This window comes from Bufo bufo, chromosome 3 (assembly GCF_905171765.1).
Source record: "Bufo bufo chromosome 3, aBufBuf1.1, whole genome shotgun sequence".
Taxonomy (NCBI): Eukaryota; Metazoa; Chordata; class Amphibia; order Anura; family Bufonidae; genus Bufo; species Bufo bufo.
In genome coordinates, this window is record NC_053391.1 from 639,007,485 (window position 1) to 639,026,894 (window position 19,410).

Here is a 19,410-nt window from a genome sequence, read left to right on the forward strand (position 1 = left end):
AATCAGCCCCAGTTTATATAGGGAGAATTTCCCCAGAATGAACAGCTGGCCCAAAACAAACGGTAATTATAAATGCGGCAGCAACAAATGTATATGCTGTCGACACATGCTCATCTCGAAAGAGGTCACATCTAGGGCCAATAACAAAGAACACATACTCAAGCAATATATAAATTGTAAAACAGACCATGTAGTTTATGTCATAACATGCAAAATATGCAACCTACAATACGTGGGCTGTACCACTAATGAACTGAAGGTGCGTATAAGAAAACATCTGAGCGATGTCCCTCATTTTATGTCCCGTAATGTCTCAGCGGCTACGAGACATTTTGCCACTGTTCACAAGGGCGATATTTCTGCGTTTTCTGTACAGGGAGTGGAAGTGGTTTCCACACCTGTCAGAGGAGGCGATCGCAAACAGAAGCTTCTAAGTAGGGAAACATATTGGATGTTCATTCTTGACACTTGTATACCAAAGGGTTTGAACAGAAAACATGATTTAACTCTGCAGTATATGTAGTGCATCAACATGTTTATATGCGGTCTCTGAGTGTGTAATTCTGTGAAGCACTGCGTCCCCACCCACGTGCTCCAGGGAGGATCTCCTAATCTTGGAGCACCTGGGTCTGGGACACAGTCTCCAATTAACTAAGAGGGAGGAGTAACCCATTTGTGTGGTATATAAAGTATTTGTTTTTAGTACACTTTTGTATTGTCTTGAAGAAGGGCTTAATACCACAGCCCGAAACGCGTCACAATCTTGTGTCTCTCCATGTGACATCTTTGTTGGATTTTATTACAAGCCGAATAAAGAAAACTTTTTATATGCTGAAGCTGGAATCAACCTTTCTCTTTGTTCTTGGATTTATCAAGTGTGGCTAGGTTCAAGCCACTTCCCTTTCCGTGCTTCAGGCAGGTGACCAGAGGTGAGAGCTGCTAAAATCCTTTCCCTTATCATTCATGAATATCATGTATTGGCATTTGTATTTTTTTTTATTTTATTTATTTATCTTTGTTTTTTTTTAGGCTGGTGTGTTTGGAAACTGGAAGAGCAGCCATACTGGTTTTCACATCTGAACTGACTTCTTAGAAGCTGATGGTACCCAGTAATTCTCCCAGTGCGTTCCAGCAATAACAGATGGACAGTTTTATCACTTTAGGCTACTTTCACATTTGCGTTTTGGCTTTCCGTTTCTGAGATCCGTTCAGGAATCTCACAAGCGGTCCAAAACGGATCAGTTTTGCCCTAATGCTTTCTGAATGGAAAAGGATCCGCTCAGAATGCATCAGTTTGCCTCCGTTCAGTCTCCATTCCGCTCTGGAAGCGAACAGCAAGACGCTGCTTGTCTGATGAAACGGAGCCAAACTGATCCGTCCTGGCACACAATGTAAGGTCAATGGGGACGGATCAGTTTTCTCTGGCACAATAGAAAACGGATTTGTCTCCCATTGACTTTCAGTGGAGTTCATGACGGATCCGTCTTGTCTATGTTACAGATAATACAAACGGATCCGTTCATGACGGATGCATGCGGTTATATTCAGATTCATGATCTGCAAAAAATGCTAGTGTGAAAGTAGCCTTAATAATAAGTGCCATCTGAGGCGACAACCAATATGGCTGCATTTCCTCTTATCACTTTGGGGAAAAAATGGCCACCATGACAAAACAGAACAATGGGCCGCCACAACATCTAGTGTGAACATGGCCATCGCCCTAGAGGGAGTATTCTCAGCATTCTGATAGTTTGGTTGTGTTTTTCAGGTGTGCGAGACCTATCCTAGAGACTTGTACGTACCCCTTCCAGCCAGTAAGCCAATCATTGTCGGGAGCTCAAAGTTCAGAAGTAAAGGCAGGTTTCCAGTGCTGTCTTACTATCACCAGGAGACGCAGGTATCTCTTCACCTTCTAACGTAGAGCTCTCTGAAATGTATAAAACGTATGTTAAAGGGAATCTGTCACCAGAGACCTTCCTTATCCAACACATAGCTTTGGTTCTCCTGATTAAAACACTGTTCCTCTTACGTTGATCGGAGGCTCCGTTCCTGAATTATGATACTTTTTTTCTTGGTATGCAAATTAGGCCTTTGGTGCAATAAGGGAGTCATCATTGCTCTTGTTGCACCCAAGCTCCGCTCATTTTTGTGGCCAGCCCAGCCCTTCCCTTACTGCTTTGATTGACAGGGCCAGGCAGTGGCAAAGCAGACAGGGAGGTGCTGGCCACAGAAATGAGTGGAGCGTGGGTGCAACGGTGATGCCCTTCACTAGCTGCCAGTGATGGCGACGAATGAGAACATTTATCACCTCGCCTCTGCTCAATTCACTTGTGTGGGACTGCTGAGTACACCGTAAGACGTGCGCACCACCACTCCACACACAGAGGCCCCAGCGGTCGTACAGTTATTACATATCCTGTGGGTTGGGGATAAATGTTGCTAATGGAAACCCCCCTTTAAAGGGGTTTACCATCCACAGTATTTTATGATTTGTCAAAGGGAGTAGGGATCAGGTCTTTCGTATCTGGTGGTCTCCACTGAAGTGAATGGGAGCAGCGCTGCAGTAGCCTGGAGCTGTGTAGTCCTAATGTCAGAGCTAAACTCTGAAACGCCTGATCGGCGAGGGTGCGGGGTGTCAGAGCCCTGCCAATCGGATATTGATATTGATATTGAGGAAAAGTGGACAACCCCTTAAATTTTTTTTTACTATGAAGTAGGATTGGGCAATAAGGTCTAAAATTGAAATCTAATTTCTTTCCAACATAAGGATGATTCTGAATTCTAATATTAATTTTCTTGTATCTTTTTTTTCCTGCTCTCCACCAATCCTATAGTAAATGAATGGAGCAGCAGTGCACGTGTTTAACCCAACCCGTCTCCCCTCATTGGGACAGGGGAACAGGACTCGCATTCTGTGCCTCAGTGGAGGTCCTAGCAGTGCCCCGCTGATCATTTAGTCTTGCCCCATTCTGTGGATAGGGATCACTTTAATCCCTAAAGTACCGTTTTTGGCATTAAAGGGAACCTGTCATCAACTTGATGCTGACCTCACTGAGGGCAGTATAAAGTACTGACAGAAATGCTGATGTCAGCGGTGTGTCACACATCAGCTTAAAGTAAGTGGTTGCTGAGAACCAGCATCATAATCATTGCAGCCCGGGCCTGGAAAAGAGTCCAATCTACCTGAGAAGAGTCCTGGTTATTCATAATCTCCTGTTTTAAAGGGTATTTCAGTTGTTAGACGTTATTCCCTAGCCACAGGCGTTTTTCAGTACATTTGCATAATAATGGCGTCTCGTGCGAAGAAAAAAAAAGTCCCTGTTGCCGCATTCCAAGAGCCATAATGTATTCATTTTTGCATTGATGGAGCCGTATGCAGGCTTGTTTTTTTGCGGCAAGAAATATAGTTTTCATTTCTGCTTTTTAGGGCTCATTGGCTACCAATTATTTATTTTTTGAGGGGCGGGGACGGAATTGGGAAAAAAATATCAATTCCTTATTTTTATTTTTTTTGCTTATTTTTAAATTTTTAACATTGTGCCGTTTAAATAACATTATCTTTATTCTACAGGTTGTGACAAATGCAACTTACACCATATATGTGTGAATGGGATATTTGTACCACTTCTACAAAAATGGTTTTATTTTTTTTATTTTATTAACTTTTATTATTTTTTTATTTGGTCTCACTAGGGGACGTCTCAAAGCAATCATTTGATGTCTTTTATACTGCGTTGGTATACCTTGTAGACTGAGTTAGACTATAGTCTGTCTATTAGACCTGTGGCACAACCTAAGAAGTATACAGTCATGGCAGACCCCCAGCTGCCATGGCAGAGCATCATCACCCCACAATAGCATTCACCAGGGGGGGCAATGGGGACAGAGGTAGCCCCTCTCTAAGGCCGAATGCACACGGCCGTACAGCAGCGGCGGCGGCGTGAAGCGCACGGCGTCATAGCAACCAATGACGCCGTGCGCTCCTGCTCTGAACAGGAATCCAGCCCAGCATACCACGGACCGCTCTCGGCCGCGGAACACGGCCGTGTGCATTCGGCCTAACTGCTTAAATGCTGCAGTTGTTATTAGCCATGGCATCTTTAGTGTTGAACAGCCCGCATCGGAAATATCTTTGATCCCAGCCATTACAGCCGGACCCTGGCTTCAGTTACTCCAGTATTAGCCCCACATGTAAAGGCACGACTAATATCAATTTCATGATTCCGATCTCCAGAGTTGTGTTTCACTGCAATGGCGACTAATTGATTACAATAGATTTCACAGCTGTGAGGTTACCGGGGAAGACATTATCTGTGCCTTCCTAATAGATGTTACCAGTGATGTGTGTAGACAGACCTGCAGAGAAGATGTAGAGAATGCATGATGCCAAATTAACAAGCTGCATACACAGTGTCCAGTGTGGTCTTAAAAGGGTTAAAGAGATCTACAAACATGAATGATATCACGCACTGCAAATGGTTTCAAGAAGCAGAGGTCTGTTTTCCATTTACTTTTAGGTTCACAGTCCCTTTAAGAGAAGTGAGCAGTAAGGGGGTAATTGATTATACTGAATTACTCCTATATTAGGCGTATTTCAGGCGCAATCTATGACCTCTTCCCGCTCCTGCCGGGTCTAAAAAAAGTGGTCGGGGAAGGGGACAGGCCGGCAGGTCCGTCTCATTCATCATTTTCTATTCCTGGTTTAGGCTACTTTCACGCTTGTGTTTTACATTTTCCGGTATTGAGATCCGTCATAGGATCTCAATACCGGAGAAAAACGCTTCTCTTTTTGTCAATGGGGACAAAACGTAACTGAACAGAATGGAACACTCCAAAATGCATTCCGTTCCGTTTGGTTGCGTTCTCATACCGAAGAGCAAACCGCCGCAAGCTTCGGTTTTCTTTCTGTCATGGGATGCGGAGCAGAACGGAGACGGCATGACCCACAATGCAAGTCAATGGGGACGGATCAGTTTTCTCAGACACAATAGAAAACAGATCCGTTCCCCATTGCCTTTCATTGGTGTTCATGACGGATCAATCATTGCTATGTTAAAGATAATACAACCGGATCCGTTCATAACGGATGCAGACGGTTGTATTATCAGTTGCGGAAGCGTTTTTGCTGAACCCTGCCGGATCCATCAAGAACGCAAGTGTAAAAGTAGCCTAAGGTGTAGAAAATGGGCTAAATGTGAGACAGCAAGGAAGCTGGCTTAGATTTAGAAGCAGCGGTGGATATGTCGAAGTTATGTAGAGGCCAGCGCCTCTTCATAACTTCTACGATCCTCCGCCAGTGCAGGGGTTTTATTAAGCCCGGCGTCTAAAACGCTGGTCTTAATAAGTGACCCCCTTAGTGCAGGGGTCTAGTCATATGCGATTGCAGATTGAAGTGAGTTTCTGAAGCGGCCGATCAGTCATCCTCAGCTTGATGTGGCCTCCCTGGTTTCCTTCTGTGCAGGTGGTCATCTGCAGGTGCAGTCAGCCCCTGTCTGGTTTCAGTGCCCGGTGTCTGGAAGACGAGCATATGCTGCAGTCAGTCAGCAAAGCCAATCCTGAATGGCGGTCCATGTATGTGATGGACACCAGACCGAAGGTAAGTGCATAACTTCTCCATATTTGCTGTCACCTAATCCGCGTGATGTGTTCCATGAGAAAATATTCTGTCTCTTGGCAGTTGAACGCCATGGCGAACCGCGCGGCAGGCAAAGGCTACGAGAATGCAGACAATTACTCCAACATCAAGTTCCAGTTTGTTGGAATTGAGAACATTCATGTTATGAGGTCGAGCCTGCAGAAGCTGATGGAAGGTACGGGATGCATGATGTTGTGGATGATAGCGGTGTGTGGGGGGGTTCTCCAGTATATTGCACCTGTGCACCCCCCTATATCATCGAGGCTTCTGGGAACCTGCACTTGTATCAAAGATGCTCTATTGGGTTGAGATCTACTGTTGTTTTTCTTCGATTTGATTTCACCAAACGTTTAGTGATCGCCGATCACGATCATTCAGGATTTTTTTCCTGCCACATTTCTTCCTCGAATACGATGGGTCCCCACTATCCTTCTAGTTTTTAATAATGCATTGGACCGTTATTAACCCAATTTTAGTAGTTTCTGCAATCTCCTTTAGATGTTTTCTTTGCTTGATACATGCCAATGATTTGACCCTTCTCAAACAGATTAAGGCTACTTTCACACTTGCGTCTTTCTTTTCCGGCATAGAGTTCCGTCCTAGGGGCTCTATACCGGAAAAGAACTGATCAGGCATCAGGATGTCTTCAGTTCAGTCGTTTTGACTGATCAGGCAAAAGAGAAAACCGTAGCATGCTACGGTTTTATCTCCGGCGGAAAAAAACTGAAGACTTGCCTGAATGCCGGATCCGGCATTTTTTTCCATAGGAATGTATTAGTGCCGGATCCGGCATTCAAAATACCGGAATGCCGGATCCGTCCTTCCGGTCTGCACATGCGCAGCAGACCTTTAAAAATAAAAATAAAAATTCCGGATCCGTTTTGCCTGATGACACCGGAAAAACGGATCCGGTATTGCAATGCATTTTTCTGACTGATCAGGCATTTTTCAGACTGATCAGGATCCTGATCAGTCTGAAAAATGCCTGATCAGTCAGAAAAATGACATGCGTTTGCATACAGTTTGCCTGAACAGTCAGGCAGTTCAGGCAACGGAACTGCCTGCCGGAATCAAACAACGCAAGTGTGAAAGTACCCTTACATCTTTTCCGCGACCACGAGATGTGTCTTTCGACATGGTTGTTTAAGAAATGAGAAGCAACTCATTGCATCAGTTGGGGTTAAACAATTTGTTGCCAGCTGAAAGATAATCGCCCATGCAGTAATTATCCAATAGGAGGCTCATAACTATTTGCTTAGTTAAATCCAGGTGGCGACTTTTTGGACAGGCAGTGTATAAAACATCATTTTTCTCAGTAATGTGGGCACATACACTCACCTAAAGAATTATTAGGAACACCTGTTCTATTTCTCATTAATGCAATTATCTGGTCAACCAATCACATGGCAGTTGCTTCAATGCATTTAGGGGGGTGGTCCTGGTCAAGACAATCTCCTGAACTCCAAACTGAATGTCAGAATGGGAAACAAAGGTGATTTAAGCAATTTTGAGCGTGGCATGGTTGTTGGTGCCAGACGGGCCGGTCTGAGTATTTCACAATCTGCTCAGTTACTGGGATTTTCACGCACAACCATTGCTAGGGTTTACAAAGAATGGTGTGAAAAGGGAAAAACATCCAGTATGCGGCAGTCCTGTGGGCAAAAATGCCTTGGGGATGCTAGAGGTCAGAGGAGAATGGGCCGACTGATTCAAGCTGATAGAAGAGCAACGTTGACTGAAATAACCACTCGTTACAACCGAGGTATGCAGCAAAGCATTTGTGAAGCCACAACACGCACAACCTTGAGGCGGATGGGCTACAACAGCAGAAGACCCCACCGGGTACCACTCATCTCCACTACAAATAGGAAAAAGAGGCTACAATTTGCACGAGCTCACCAAAATTGGACTGTTGAAGACTGGAAAAATGTTGCCTGGTCTGATGAGTCTCAATTTCTGTTGAGACATTCAAATGGTAGAGTCCGAATTTGGCGTAAACAGAATGAGAACATGTATCCATCCTCTGATGGCTACTTCCAGCAGGATAATGCACCATGTCACAAAGCTCCAATCATTTCAAATTGGTTTCTTGAACATGACAATGAGTTCACTGTACTAAAATGGCCCCCACAGTCAACAGATCTCAACCCAATAGAGCATCTTTGGGATGTGGTGGAACGGGAGCTTCGTGCCCTGGATGTGCATCCCTCAAATCTCCATCAACTGCAAGATGCTATCCTATCAATATGGGCCAACATTTCTGAAGAATGCTATCAGCACCTTGTTAAATCAATGCCACGTAGAATTAATGTAGTTCTGAAGGCAAAAGTGGGTCCAACACCGTATTAGTATGGTGTTCCTAATAATTCTTTAGGTGAGTGTATGAACATGGAACCAACACAGAGGCCTTCAGTTCAGGTCAGCCAGTTTCATAGGGACAGATCAGAAAAATCTACAAAATCCCTTTAAAGAGCATCTAGGTTTTATTTCTTTGGGAAAGAAATAATACTTCCCAGCTAACTACTGCCCCCTCCCCCAATGCAAAAGGTACCTGTTTTCATAATGAGTTGATTATTATACAGAGCATTGCTGTATGTCCTATTTCATCCACTAGATGGCAGTATGCACCGCTGGTTACTTTATCTGTGCTGATAAGACATCATGGGCAGTCAGTAGAATTGTGTAGTATATAAAAAGGTTGTGTACATTGATAAGGTAATGGTTTTATTATACCATCCTGCCTTTAAAGGTTCCTACCATCAGATTTGGTGATTTGTAGCGGACTGACATTAGCGATGTGCTAGTGTCAGCACTACATAACCGTGTTCTTTGTTCACTTCTGTCTGCGGCCGTTCACCTAAAAAACGTACTTTTATCAATATGCTAATGAGCCTCTAGGTGCTATGTGGGCGTCGATTCAGCACCTAGAGGCTCTGTCTACTGACCATTTATGCCGCCCATGTCGACCGTCTAGCCCGCCACACTCCTCTTGACTGACGCCCAATTTCCCTGCACCTCAGTCTAAATCCCGCGCCAGCGCCGTCCGCTTCTGTATTCTGCACAGGCACAGTGAGGAAGCTGGCGCTAGGAGCGCGTCCGACAGTCACTGCGCCTGCGCCGAATACAGAAGCGGATGGCGCACTCGCGGGATTTAGACTGAGGTGCTGGGAAATTGGCCGTCAGTCAAGAGGAGCGTGGCGGGCTAGATGGGCGGCATAAATGGTCAGTAGACGGAGCCTCTAGGTGCTGAATCGACGCCCACATAGCACCTAGAGGCTCATTAGCATATTGATAAAAGTATGTTTTTTAGGTGAACGGCCGCAGACAGAAGTGAACAAAGAAGACGGTTATGTAGTGCTGACACTAGCACATCGCTAATGTCAGTCCGCTACATATCACCAAATCTGATGGTAGAAACCCTTTAAATATGGTCATTGTTAAATGTGTATTTTATTAAATTCAGAAACTCTACGTCTACCTTAACCAGTTCAAGACCAGGGCGTATTTGTCTTTGAAAGGCATATTTGTTTCTTCTGTTCAGTTATGTAACACATTTTTGGGGCTTTTTTCGTGATGCATGGGGCTGTTTTTTTTGTCATGTGGTGTCTTACAACATCTTTTGGGGACCGTTAACATTACAGTTATTTTTGTGTTGCTTATTTCTCCTGTAACTTGGGCTGACATTAGCCTCAGTGATGTTGGAGTACAGCCCCCAGACATTTTAGCAAGGCTGTTGAGCCTCACTGTGTAGCTAATCTGGGTCCGATAAGACCCAGGAGCTCATGCAGATACCCCTTCCCCCAGCTTTCTCATGATTGCTAGAACCGATGCGTTGCGGCTTCCTGACCTGTATATGCAGCGCTCATTGAGCATTTTGTATACAGTGTTTGAGAAGGTAAAACATATCCCTGCCCTCTCTCCGGAGAGCCCAGCTGTCAGTGGCAGCAGATTGCCCGCTCCTGCAGTTGGATGGTTCTCTGTGCAACTGCTGTCTCTGCAAGGATGTTCAGGTATGTCCTTGCTGAGAGAAGTGTGGACCACCCAGTAGTTTATAGACAGTTAAAAATCGACATTTGAATATTCAGGGATGCAGTGTGACCTTTTCGGGTGTAGTATAATGTACATGCCCTCGGGTGGTGGGTAACTTTATACATACGTTTCGGTTCTTACCATGCGCTGATCTGTAGTCTGGATTATAGTCCGAAGCGGCGGTCAGCATTCTACGAGTTGTCATTGGAAACAGTCAACAAGTAAAATCCCTCCCCAGCCCCATTTTCTACAATTTATACACTCTGCTCAGTGGAGATTTCTCTGCTCTCTTGATTTGGTAGAATATCACTGCCATAGTGTTCATTTATTTTTATCTTATTCTCTTTTTGTTACAGTTTGTGGATCAAAGAACTTATCTGTAAATGACTTTTTGAGTGGCCTAGAAAGCTGTGGATGGCTGCGCCACATCAAAGCCGTGCTGGACGCTTCTGTCTGGCTGGCAAAGGTACGAGAAGCCCATATTCTTCTACAGATTGACTTGGTGTTCCCATCTCGGACCCTGGTAGCATACCGCTAGGATATTTTAATGTACATTGCTTAGTGCTCCCATGGGTTTTTATCTAAAGATATGTACTTATGTATTAGTTCTGTGCTTGCGAACAGTGAACGCAGTCATTGATTGTTTAGATTCACACAGCTGCAGGGTTTGTAAAGGCCCCTTTACACTGCTCTATAGCATTCCTTCCTGACAATCGCCTGCTCGTCAGTGGAGGAGACCGCTGCTATTACATGTACCGCAGTCTCCTCCACAGATTGCTCGTCCCCATACAGAATCATTGTTTGCCGGCAGCAGAGTGCTGATTACACGGCACAATCAAGATTTAGGTGACTGTATAAAGCAGGGTTTCTCAACTCCGGTCCTCGGGGACCACCTACCGGTCATGTTTTCAAGATTTCCTTAGTATTGAGCAGGTGATATAATTAGTGTCCGTGCATCAGGACCTACCACAGGTATTCATTCTGTGGGATATTCTCAAATCCTGACCGGCAGGTGGGTCCCGAGGACCAGAGTTGAGAAACGCTCGAGCATTTTGCTCGTTCATCTGGTAATCAGCGGCCCCTTTACACCGGCAGATCATCACAAACGCTCGTTATAGATAATCTGCCTCACCATCGGGCAGTGTAAAGGGGTCTTTCATACACTGTAGTCCACCTTTTTCATTTTTAGGAACGTTTTCAGCCCCTGTTTCCCAATTTTCCCTGGACTCTGAAAGGCAAATCTGCCTAACTGTGGCACTTTTTAGGAATAAGGAGGGAATTTGTCTTGGTAGATTTAGTATTCTGCAGTCTATTACAGCTCCACATGGTTGTAAGCAGGTTTCCTTGAAGGCAAACCTGCAACACTATGGCACTATTTAGGGATGGGGCCCGAGGATTTATCTTGATAGATTTGGTATTCTGCAGTCTATTACAGTTCCACATTGCAGTAATCCAGCTTTCCTTGGACCCTGAAAGGCTTTGGATTTGTTACTAGGATTCATACTCAACGTTTGAGGCCGCTGTCGAACAAATCCAGATGGCTATTCTACAATACTTGGCCTTTGTTAATTCTTAAATAGGCTGATCTGGCATTCTGCAGTCTTGGAAAGCTGGGTAACAACCTCTGTGGGGCGGTGATAGGGGCATTTTGGTTACATATAATGCACACAATGCCAACCTGATGTGCTGTGTGCATCTGTCATATGGTACCCGGGCAACATAATCTGTTGTCACCAATTCAGCTTGTCACCCAGCTTTTCCAGAACCATGATTGGCACCTTGGTCCAGTTTTCCTCCTACAGCCTCCTACTAGAGTGAGATTGACACTGTTTTTGCAACTTTTTAAAAAGTCTCAATGATAATTCGGGAGTGAAACTCATTAAAGGGGTTATCCAAAGTGTAAAACATGCCCCTCATATAGATTATACTTACCTCGCTCCCGACACCCGCGTCTCAATTGATCCCTGCATGGCCGCCGCTGCATCTCCCTGTCGCACGGATCAAAACATCTAGGGATGGGTGGGGGCAACCAATAGCAGGCCGCAACGGGGACAAGTCTCCCTAGCATTGCGGGTGACGCTAGGGAGGCTCATCCCCATCGCGGCCTGCAGTTGGCTGAAACTACCTAATCCCTCCCACCCCCGTCGCCATTTGTTTTGATTTGCGTGACAGAGAGATGCAGCCGCAGACACATCAGGAGATTGTTCGGTTTTTTGGTTGTTCTTTTTTGTGTTTGGATTCTGGATTTAGTTCCCCTTTAAGATTTCCTGTTATCGCTACAGAAGTGTTACTTACATAGTTACCAGTGCCAAAATTGCCGGATTATATACATTTTTATTAAATATAGATAGTGACATGGAAACATATTTTATTTTTATTTATTTTTTACTCACTAAACATTCTAAAAACATAAAAACCTGATTTAAACAATAGGTCATTTTCTGATGACACATTCCCTCCAATGATAGATGTCTTATAATACCATACTGCGGCTCTGAATGTATCCAGTCGCTCGGGTCTGTGGTTCTGTATGTGGTGCAGGTGCTCATTATCTCAGCATTGGAGAAGTGGGAAGAATCTGCCTTTTGTAGGCAGAAAATAATGGTTCTCTTTTGTTCGATGGCAGAGAATAATCCTTTGACTCCCACACACTAATGTCCCCTACATCGGAGCTGTCTGTTAGTCATCGGTCTGCTCCGTCCTGCCATTAGCTGGCCATACACTGCAGATAGCTCTCAGCCGAACAGCTATCCCTCCTGCATGTTTAAATTTTGAATAGTGGGAGGGGGGGTCACCTACATATTTCAGGACCACCTGACTATCCCTTCATGCGAGATGTTAAGGGCAAGAGAAGGACCGGGTCCACAGGAGATAGGTCGCTGCCAGAGGAGACTGACGGCAAGTTGTTACCCTCTCAGTAGGAGTGGGCATTTACCGGTAATTAAAAAATAAAACTAACCGAAATCAAAATGCAACCTCATTAACTGACATCATTTTGTCAATTTCAATAATTTCAATTATTCTGGTTGCAGCCAGTGCTGCTCTACTCTGAGTCTCTGCACCCTCCGCTCTGTGTCCCCCCCCACTGACCACTGATCGCTATGTGCTCAGCGACAGGCTCTGTGTGCTCAGCGACATGCTCTATGTGCTCAGCGACATGCTCTATGTGCTCAGCGACATGCTCTATGGGCTCAGCGACAGGCTCTATGGGCTCAGCGACATGCTCTATGGGCTCAGCGACATGCTCTATGGGCTCAGCGACATGCTCTATGTGCTCAGCGACATGCTCTATGGGCTCAGCGACAGGCTCTATGGGCTCAGCGACAGGCTCTATGGGCTCAGCGACAGGCTCTATGGGCTCAGCGACAGGCTCTATGGGCTCAGCGACAGGCTCTATGGGCTCAGCGACAGGCTCTATGGGCTCAGCGACAGGCTCTATGGGCTCAGCGACAGGCTCTATGGGCTCAGCGACAGGCTCTATGGGCTCAGCGACAGGCTCTATGGGCTCAGCGACAGGCTCTATGGGCTCACTGCACTGATATCGAGGAGAGACAAAAACATTTCTGCTTTCGTTCTGGTGATTGGAAAGGTTAGCAGCACCCGGTCTCACACCGATTTATTTAAAAAATAATAATAATAATAAAAAAAACATTTGACGAGTCACACTATGGTGCATTGTCCCTTGCTGAGCGGCAACTTGCAAAATTGGAACTCTTCTCCAAGCAAGTTCGGCTACTTTCACATCAGCGTTTTTTTTTAGTTTGTGTCTCAGTTATTGCTAATAGACATTTATAAATGAATTGGCAGCCGTCTGCAATAGTTCCAGATGGGGGTTACCAGTTGGGGGAAGTGGGTGTCTGACACTGGCAGCACTGATTGGATAGTGTCAGACCACCAACTGGAAACATCTGGTTGGATCCAGGGGCGGACTGAGAACCCTCAGGGCCCCCGGGCAAAATAAATCAAGGGCCCCCTTACAGGCCCCATCCATGTTCTGCTGCAAGCCGCACCCTTGTCCCGCCTCCATGCCCCGCCTCCAGCCACACCCTACACAATCTTTAATAAGATTTCAAAGTTAAAGTGACACAAAAGGCACCCAGACCACTTCAGCTCATTGACGTGGTCTGGGTACAGTGTCCATTTTGCAAATCGAGCTGCAATGTTATAGAGAAACTGCATTGTTTACGTTCCAGCAATAAGTCGCCTCTAGTCGCTGGCAGCCACCTGAGGGCTTCCTGGAGTGAAACAGACCTTTGGTCTGGTATCTGACGCTGGACGTCCTCACACTCTGCATGATGACCTCCAGGGTCAGATTTTTCCCCATAGGAAAGCATTGATTCAATGCTCTCATATGGGGTGATCTGATCTCAGCGTCCATTAGTGAGCTTCTGTTAGAAGCAGTGTGGGCATAACTACTGTGAAGGGGGCACATATCTGGGCATAACTACTGTGAAGGGGGCACATATCTGGGCATAACTACTGTGAAGGGGGCACATATCTGAGCATAACTACTGTGAAGGGGGCACATATCTGGGCATAACTACTGTGAAGGGGGCACATATCTGGGCATAACTACTGTGAAGGGGGCACATATCTGGGCATAACTACTGTGAAAGGGGGGGAGGCCCTTCACAGTAGTTATTAATCCCTTTCAGCAGTCCCCCCTTCAGTGAATGGGGGACTGCTGAAAGGGGTTAATAACTACTGTGAAGGGCCTAGCCGCCTGGGCAACCCCACAGATCATCCCCCCACCCACCTTGTACTTGTTCCACTGATCCGCTACTTGCGGGCTACGTGGGCATGAGTTCAGTCACTTCGGTGCGCAATCCTATCCTGAGGCGCGTGATCCCGCGAGACCCGTGACCTACAGCGGCAGGTCTTGCGGGATCACGCGCTGCAGGACGGGATTGGCCACCGAAGTGACTCAACTCATTCCCGCGCAGCCCACAAGTAGCGGAACAATTACAAGAGGGGTGGGGAATAGCCAAATCAAAAAATATTTTGAACCAAAAGGTGTTATGGGGAATCTGTGGATGGCACTGTTGTGGGGGGATCTGTGGATGGCACTGTTATGGGGGCTCTGTGGATGGCACTGTTATGGGGGCTCTGTGGATGGCACTGTTGTGGGGGGGGATCTGTGGATGGCACTGTTATGGGGGCTCTGTGGATGACACACTGTTATGGGGGCTCTGTGGATGACACACTGTTATGGGGGCTCTGTGGATGACACACTGTTGTGGGGGGGGGGATCTGTGGATGACACATATATAGCAGCATATACAGTGTCATCCACAGATCCCCCATAACAGTGTCCCTGTGAGTGACAAATGACCTGACTCAAGAGTGAGTCAAAAGAAGCCACCCCATAAATGCACATCCGACCATGAAGACATATTAAAAATATATATAAAGTTTATTAGACACGACAACAAAACACGCATTAAAAAATTGTTTGAACAAAGTGCGGTATGCAATAAGATATATATAACCGACACACACAGGTCCACTGAATTACCACAAAATAGGTGTATACGTTATCAACCAGCTTATAAAGAAATGTAATAAATACCATGAAGCAAATGCAAGGTAAGGTAAGACCACTAGCAATACAGATAAAAACAGACCAACATGCGGTCAAATGACAAGAGCCAAACCTACGTAGCCAGCTGGTGCAGTGGACCTGGAAAATGACAAGCGCCCAACGCGTATCGCCGGAGCAATCCGGCTTCCTCAGGGGTAAAGAACTGTATGTTGGGGTGTCACATTATAAAGGGTATTAGGTAAGATGTAATTTCATTCACCTGTGCAGTAGGAAGAGCTGTGGGCGGTATGTGAGCATATCCAATCATCAAACCGGAAGTGTGGAAGTCACATGATCGGCTGGTGGAACACTTATGCGTTCCACCAGCCAAAACTCAGCCATATAATAAGCAAGGGAGAAGGGGCACTGGAGTAATACATTGGCATAGATACATACAGCCAATTAAAATCACAATAACGATACCAGACAAGCTGGTCAGCAGAGGAGGCGGCATTCCCGAACCGGAAGTGAGTCATCACCTGACCGGAAGTCGGGTGCCGCAGTGGAACGCATGGTGGAACGCATAGTGCGCTCCACTGTGACTGGTGGAGCGCACGATGCGGCCAGCATCCGTTTGGAGGCATCGGAGGCATCTCAGCACACTGGAGGGGATAGAAGGAGCAAGCATATGTAGAAGGGGGCAATATGATGTTATACTACAATAATCATAGACAGGCCAAAACCTAATCTGTGTACCTGTCTCTACATATAGCTGGGGCAGAAGTTCTTGTATACCCATGAGTTCGAATATCAATAAATACATAAATCATATAATATAGCAAATGCATAGAAATGTGGGCACAGATGGACAAACAAACATAAAATACAGAATATATACAGGTTCTGGATCTTATACCAGAACATGTATACAATACATAAAGGAAAAACATAGATATGTATTATATATGACACTGTCAGCGCATATAACAGCGTACAAATATATATGAAAAATACACACATTCAAACACTGAAGCTCATGGCATTGCCAGTAATCACAATATACCTCTCTACAAGGACATATAAGTGGTTAAGAGTGAACAATGATGCACATAATTATTATGCAGTATGCGTGCACTATGATGGATGACCCTAATAAGAGATCCAGAACCTGTAAAGGACCTATAGAGGGAAGGAGAAAAAATGATGATAATAATGATTATTGAGTGATGAAGACGTGGGAAAGACCACGAGTGTGGAAGTGAAAAGAATGGTGGATAAAAGTGAAGTGTGTGTGAAAGAGTGAATGAGAGTGAATAGGTGAAAGAGACCTGTAAGAAATGAAATTGATAAGTCAATACATACATGAAATATAATCGTTATAACACTAAAGCACCGAAAATAGTGATAGACGCAAGCCGTATAGGTGCTTGCTCCCATCTGCAACCCCCAGCTTAAGCCCCCATACAAACAATGGATGCCCAATGCCCAATATATGCCACAATTTGTGGCTAATGCCAGCCTCAATGCGATGCCTAAACGACGCGCTATGGAAATAAACGCATGCACATAGAGCAGGGACCCCCTAATCTACCCCCACTATTGATACTCTGGTGGCCAACAGAGAGGTTGACCAATATGATATGAACCCAGCATGCTTTTTATCATGGACCCCAGATATCAGGATGTGAAAGTAGCGACATCAGTCAAAGGCCCCACCACAGGGTTCAGAAGCGAGCCCCGTATCAAGTATGGTAAAAGCCAGTAAACGTAAGTTCCTCGTTTAATCCACGAGGGGCGACTGTGTCCAAGTTGAAGATCCATTTGGACTCGAGACGCAGTAGCTGAGAGGTGGCCGATCCTCCCCTCAAATTCATGCGCACCAAGTCAAGTCCCGCAATCCTAAATCCAGAGATTATGCACTGATGACAATCCAAAAAGTGCGCAGCGACCGAAGTTAGCGGTTTCTTTGCTTGGGTCCGATCCCGTCGAGCCAAGGCTATATTTGATAGATGTTGTTGAATACGTTTCCGTACCTCCTGGCCGGTCTGGCCCACATATAGCTTCCCACATTCACAAATGAGTGCGTAGATCACATTTCTTGTGCGGCAGTTGATATAGTGATCCAAAGATATCATGGCCGGGAGCCTACAGGTAGAGAAGGAGTCAGCACAAATCATAAATTGGCAGATGTTACAATTTCCGCATGGGTATGTCCCACGCATTCTGACACCCCTCCCCAACCCCAGTGTAGGCCTCTGAAAATGGCTACGTACCAGTTTGTCCCGTAGATTTGGGGCTCTGCGTGCAATGATCTTCGGACTTGGATTCACATGCTCACTCAGCTTGGGATCCGCCAACAAGAGATGCCAATGTGCATTTAATATTTTGTATAAATCACGCCATTGCTTATTATATTTGGTGATAAGATGGACCTGAGTGCTCCCTGTGAGTGAATGATCCCCAATACACTGCGCATGCGCGAAAAAGACGACTTGGCACAGGCGCAGTACAGGGAGTGCAGAATTATTAGGCAAGTTGTATTTTTGAGGATTAATTTTATTATTGAACAACAACCATGTTCTCAATGAACCCAAAAAACTCATTAATATCAAAGCTGAATATTTTTGGAAGTAGTTTTTAGTTTGTTTTTAGTTTTAGCTATTTTAGGGGGATATCTGTGTGTGCAGATGACTATGACTGTACATAATTATTAGGCAACTTAACAAAAAACAAATATATACCCATTTCAATTATTTATTTTTACCAGTGAAACCAATATAACATCTCAACATTCACAAATATACATTTCTGACATTCAAAAACAAAACAAAAACAAATCAGTGACCAATATAGCCACCTTTCTTTGCAAGGACACTCAAAGGCCTGCCATCCATGGATTCTGTCAGTGTTTTGATCTGTTCACCATCAACATTGCGTGCAGCAGCAACCACAGCCTCCCAGACACTGTTCAGAGAGGTGTACTGTTTTCCCTCCTTGTAAATCTCACATTTGATGATGGACCACAGGTTCTCAATGGGGTTCAGATCAGGTGAACAAGGAGGCCATGTCATTAGATTTTCTTCTTTTATACCCTTTCTTGCCAGCCACGCTGTGGAGTACTTGGACGCGTGTGATGGAGCATTGTCCTGCATGAAAATCATGTTTTTCTTGAAGGATGCAGACTTCTTCCTGTACCACTGCTTGAAGAAGGTGTCTTCCAGAAACTGGCAGTAGGACTGGGAGTTGAGCTTGACTCCATCCTCAACCCGAAAAGGCCCCACAAGCTCATCTTTGATGATACCAGCCCAAACCAGTACTCCACCTCCACCTTGCTGGCGTCTGAGTCGGACTGGAGCTCTCTCCCCTTTACCAATCCAGCCACGGGCCCATCCATCTGGCCCATCAAGACTCACTCTCATTTCATCAGTCCATAAAACCTTAGAAAAATCAGTCTTGAGATATTTCTTGGCCCAGTCTTGACGTTTCAGCTTGTGTGTCTTGTTCAGTGGTGGTCGTCTTTCAGCCTTTCTTACCTTGGCCATGTCTCTGAGTATTGCACACCTTGTGCTTTTGGGCACTCCAGTGATGTTGCAGCTCTGAAATATGGCCAAACTGGTGGCAAGTGGCATCTTGGCAGCTGCACGCTTGACTTTTCTCAGTTCATGGGCAGTTATTTTGCGCCTTGGTTTTTCCACACGCTTCTTGCGACCCTGTTGACTATTTTGAATGAAACGCTTGATTGTTCGATGATCACGCTTCAGAAGCTTTGCAATTTTAAGAGTGCTGCATCCCTCTGCAAGATATCTCACTATTTTTGACTTTTCTGAGCCTGTCAAGTCCTTCTTTTGACCCATTTTGCCAAAGGAAAGGAAGTTGCCTAATAATTATGCACACCTAATATAGGGTGTTGATGTCATTAGACCACACCCCTTCTCATTACAGAGATGCACATCACCTAATATGCTTAATTGGTAGTAGGCTTTCGAGCCTATACAGCTTGGAGTAAGACAACATGCATAAAGAGGATGATGTGGTCAAAATACTCATTTGCCTAATAATTCTGCACGCAGTGTAGAGGTTAACAAAAAGCAAACAAAAATAAAGGTTAACAAAATGCAAATATCTAGACCTCTTCAGCACCTCTGTGTGATGTTTAATTGACAGTACTCTATTATGTCTATATCGTGGAAAATAGTTTTAAGGAAATGAAATAAAGATTTAAAAT

The 19,410-nt window shown here is 45.2% G+C and overlaps 1 protein-coding gene across 1 annotated transcript in view; it reads left to right on the top strand.

Moving 5' to 3' along the window:
- Positions 1-19,410, top strand: part of MTMR6 (myotubularin related protein 6) — a 92,458-nt gene that overhangs the window by 34,564 nt on the left and 38,484 nt on the right. The window contains exons 5-8 of the mRNA XM_040426192.1: positions 1,769-1,897; positions 5,462-5,596; positions 5,678-5,810; positions 10,021-10,130. Of these exons, the coding sequence (XP_040282126.1) occupies positions 1,769-1,897; positions 5,462-5,596; positions 5,678-5,810; positions 10,021-10,130 (507 nt within the window). The remainder of the gene's footprint in view (positions 1-1,768; positions 1,898-5,461; positions 5,597-5,677; positions 5,811-10,020; positions 10,131-19,410) is intronic.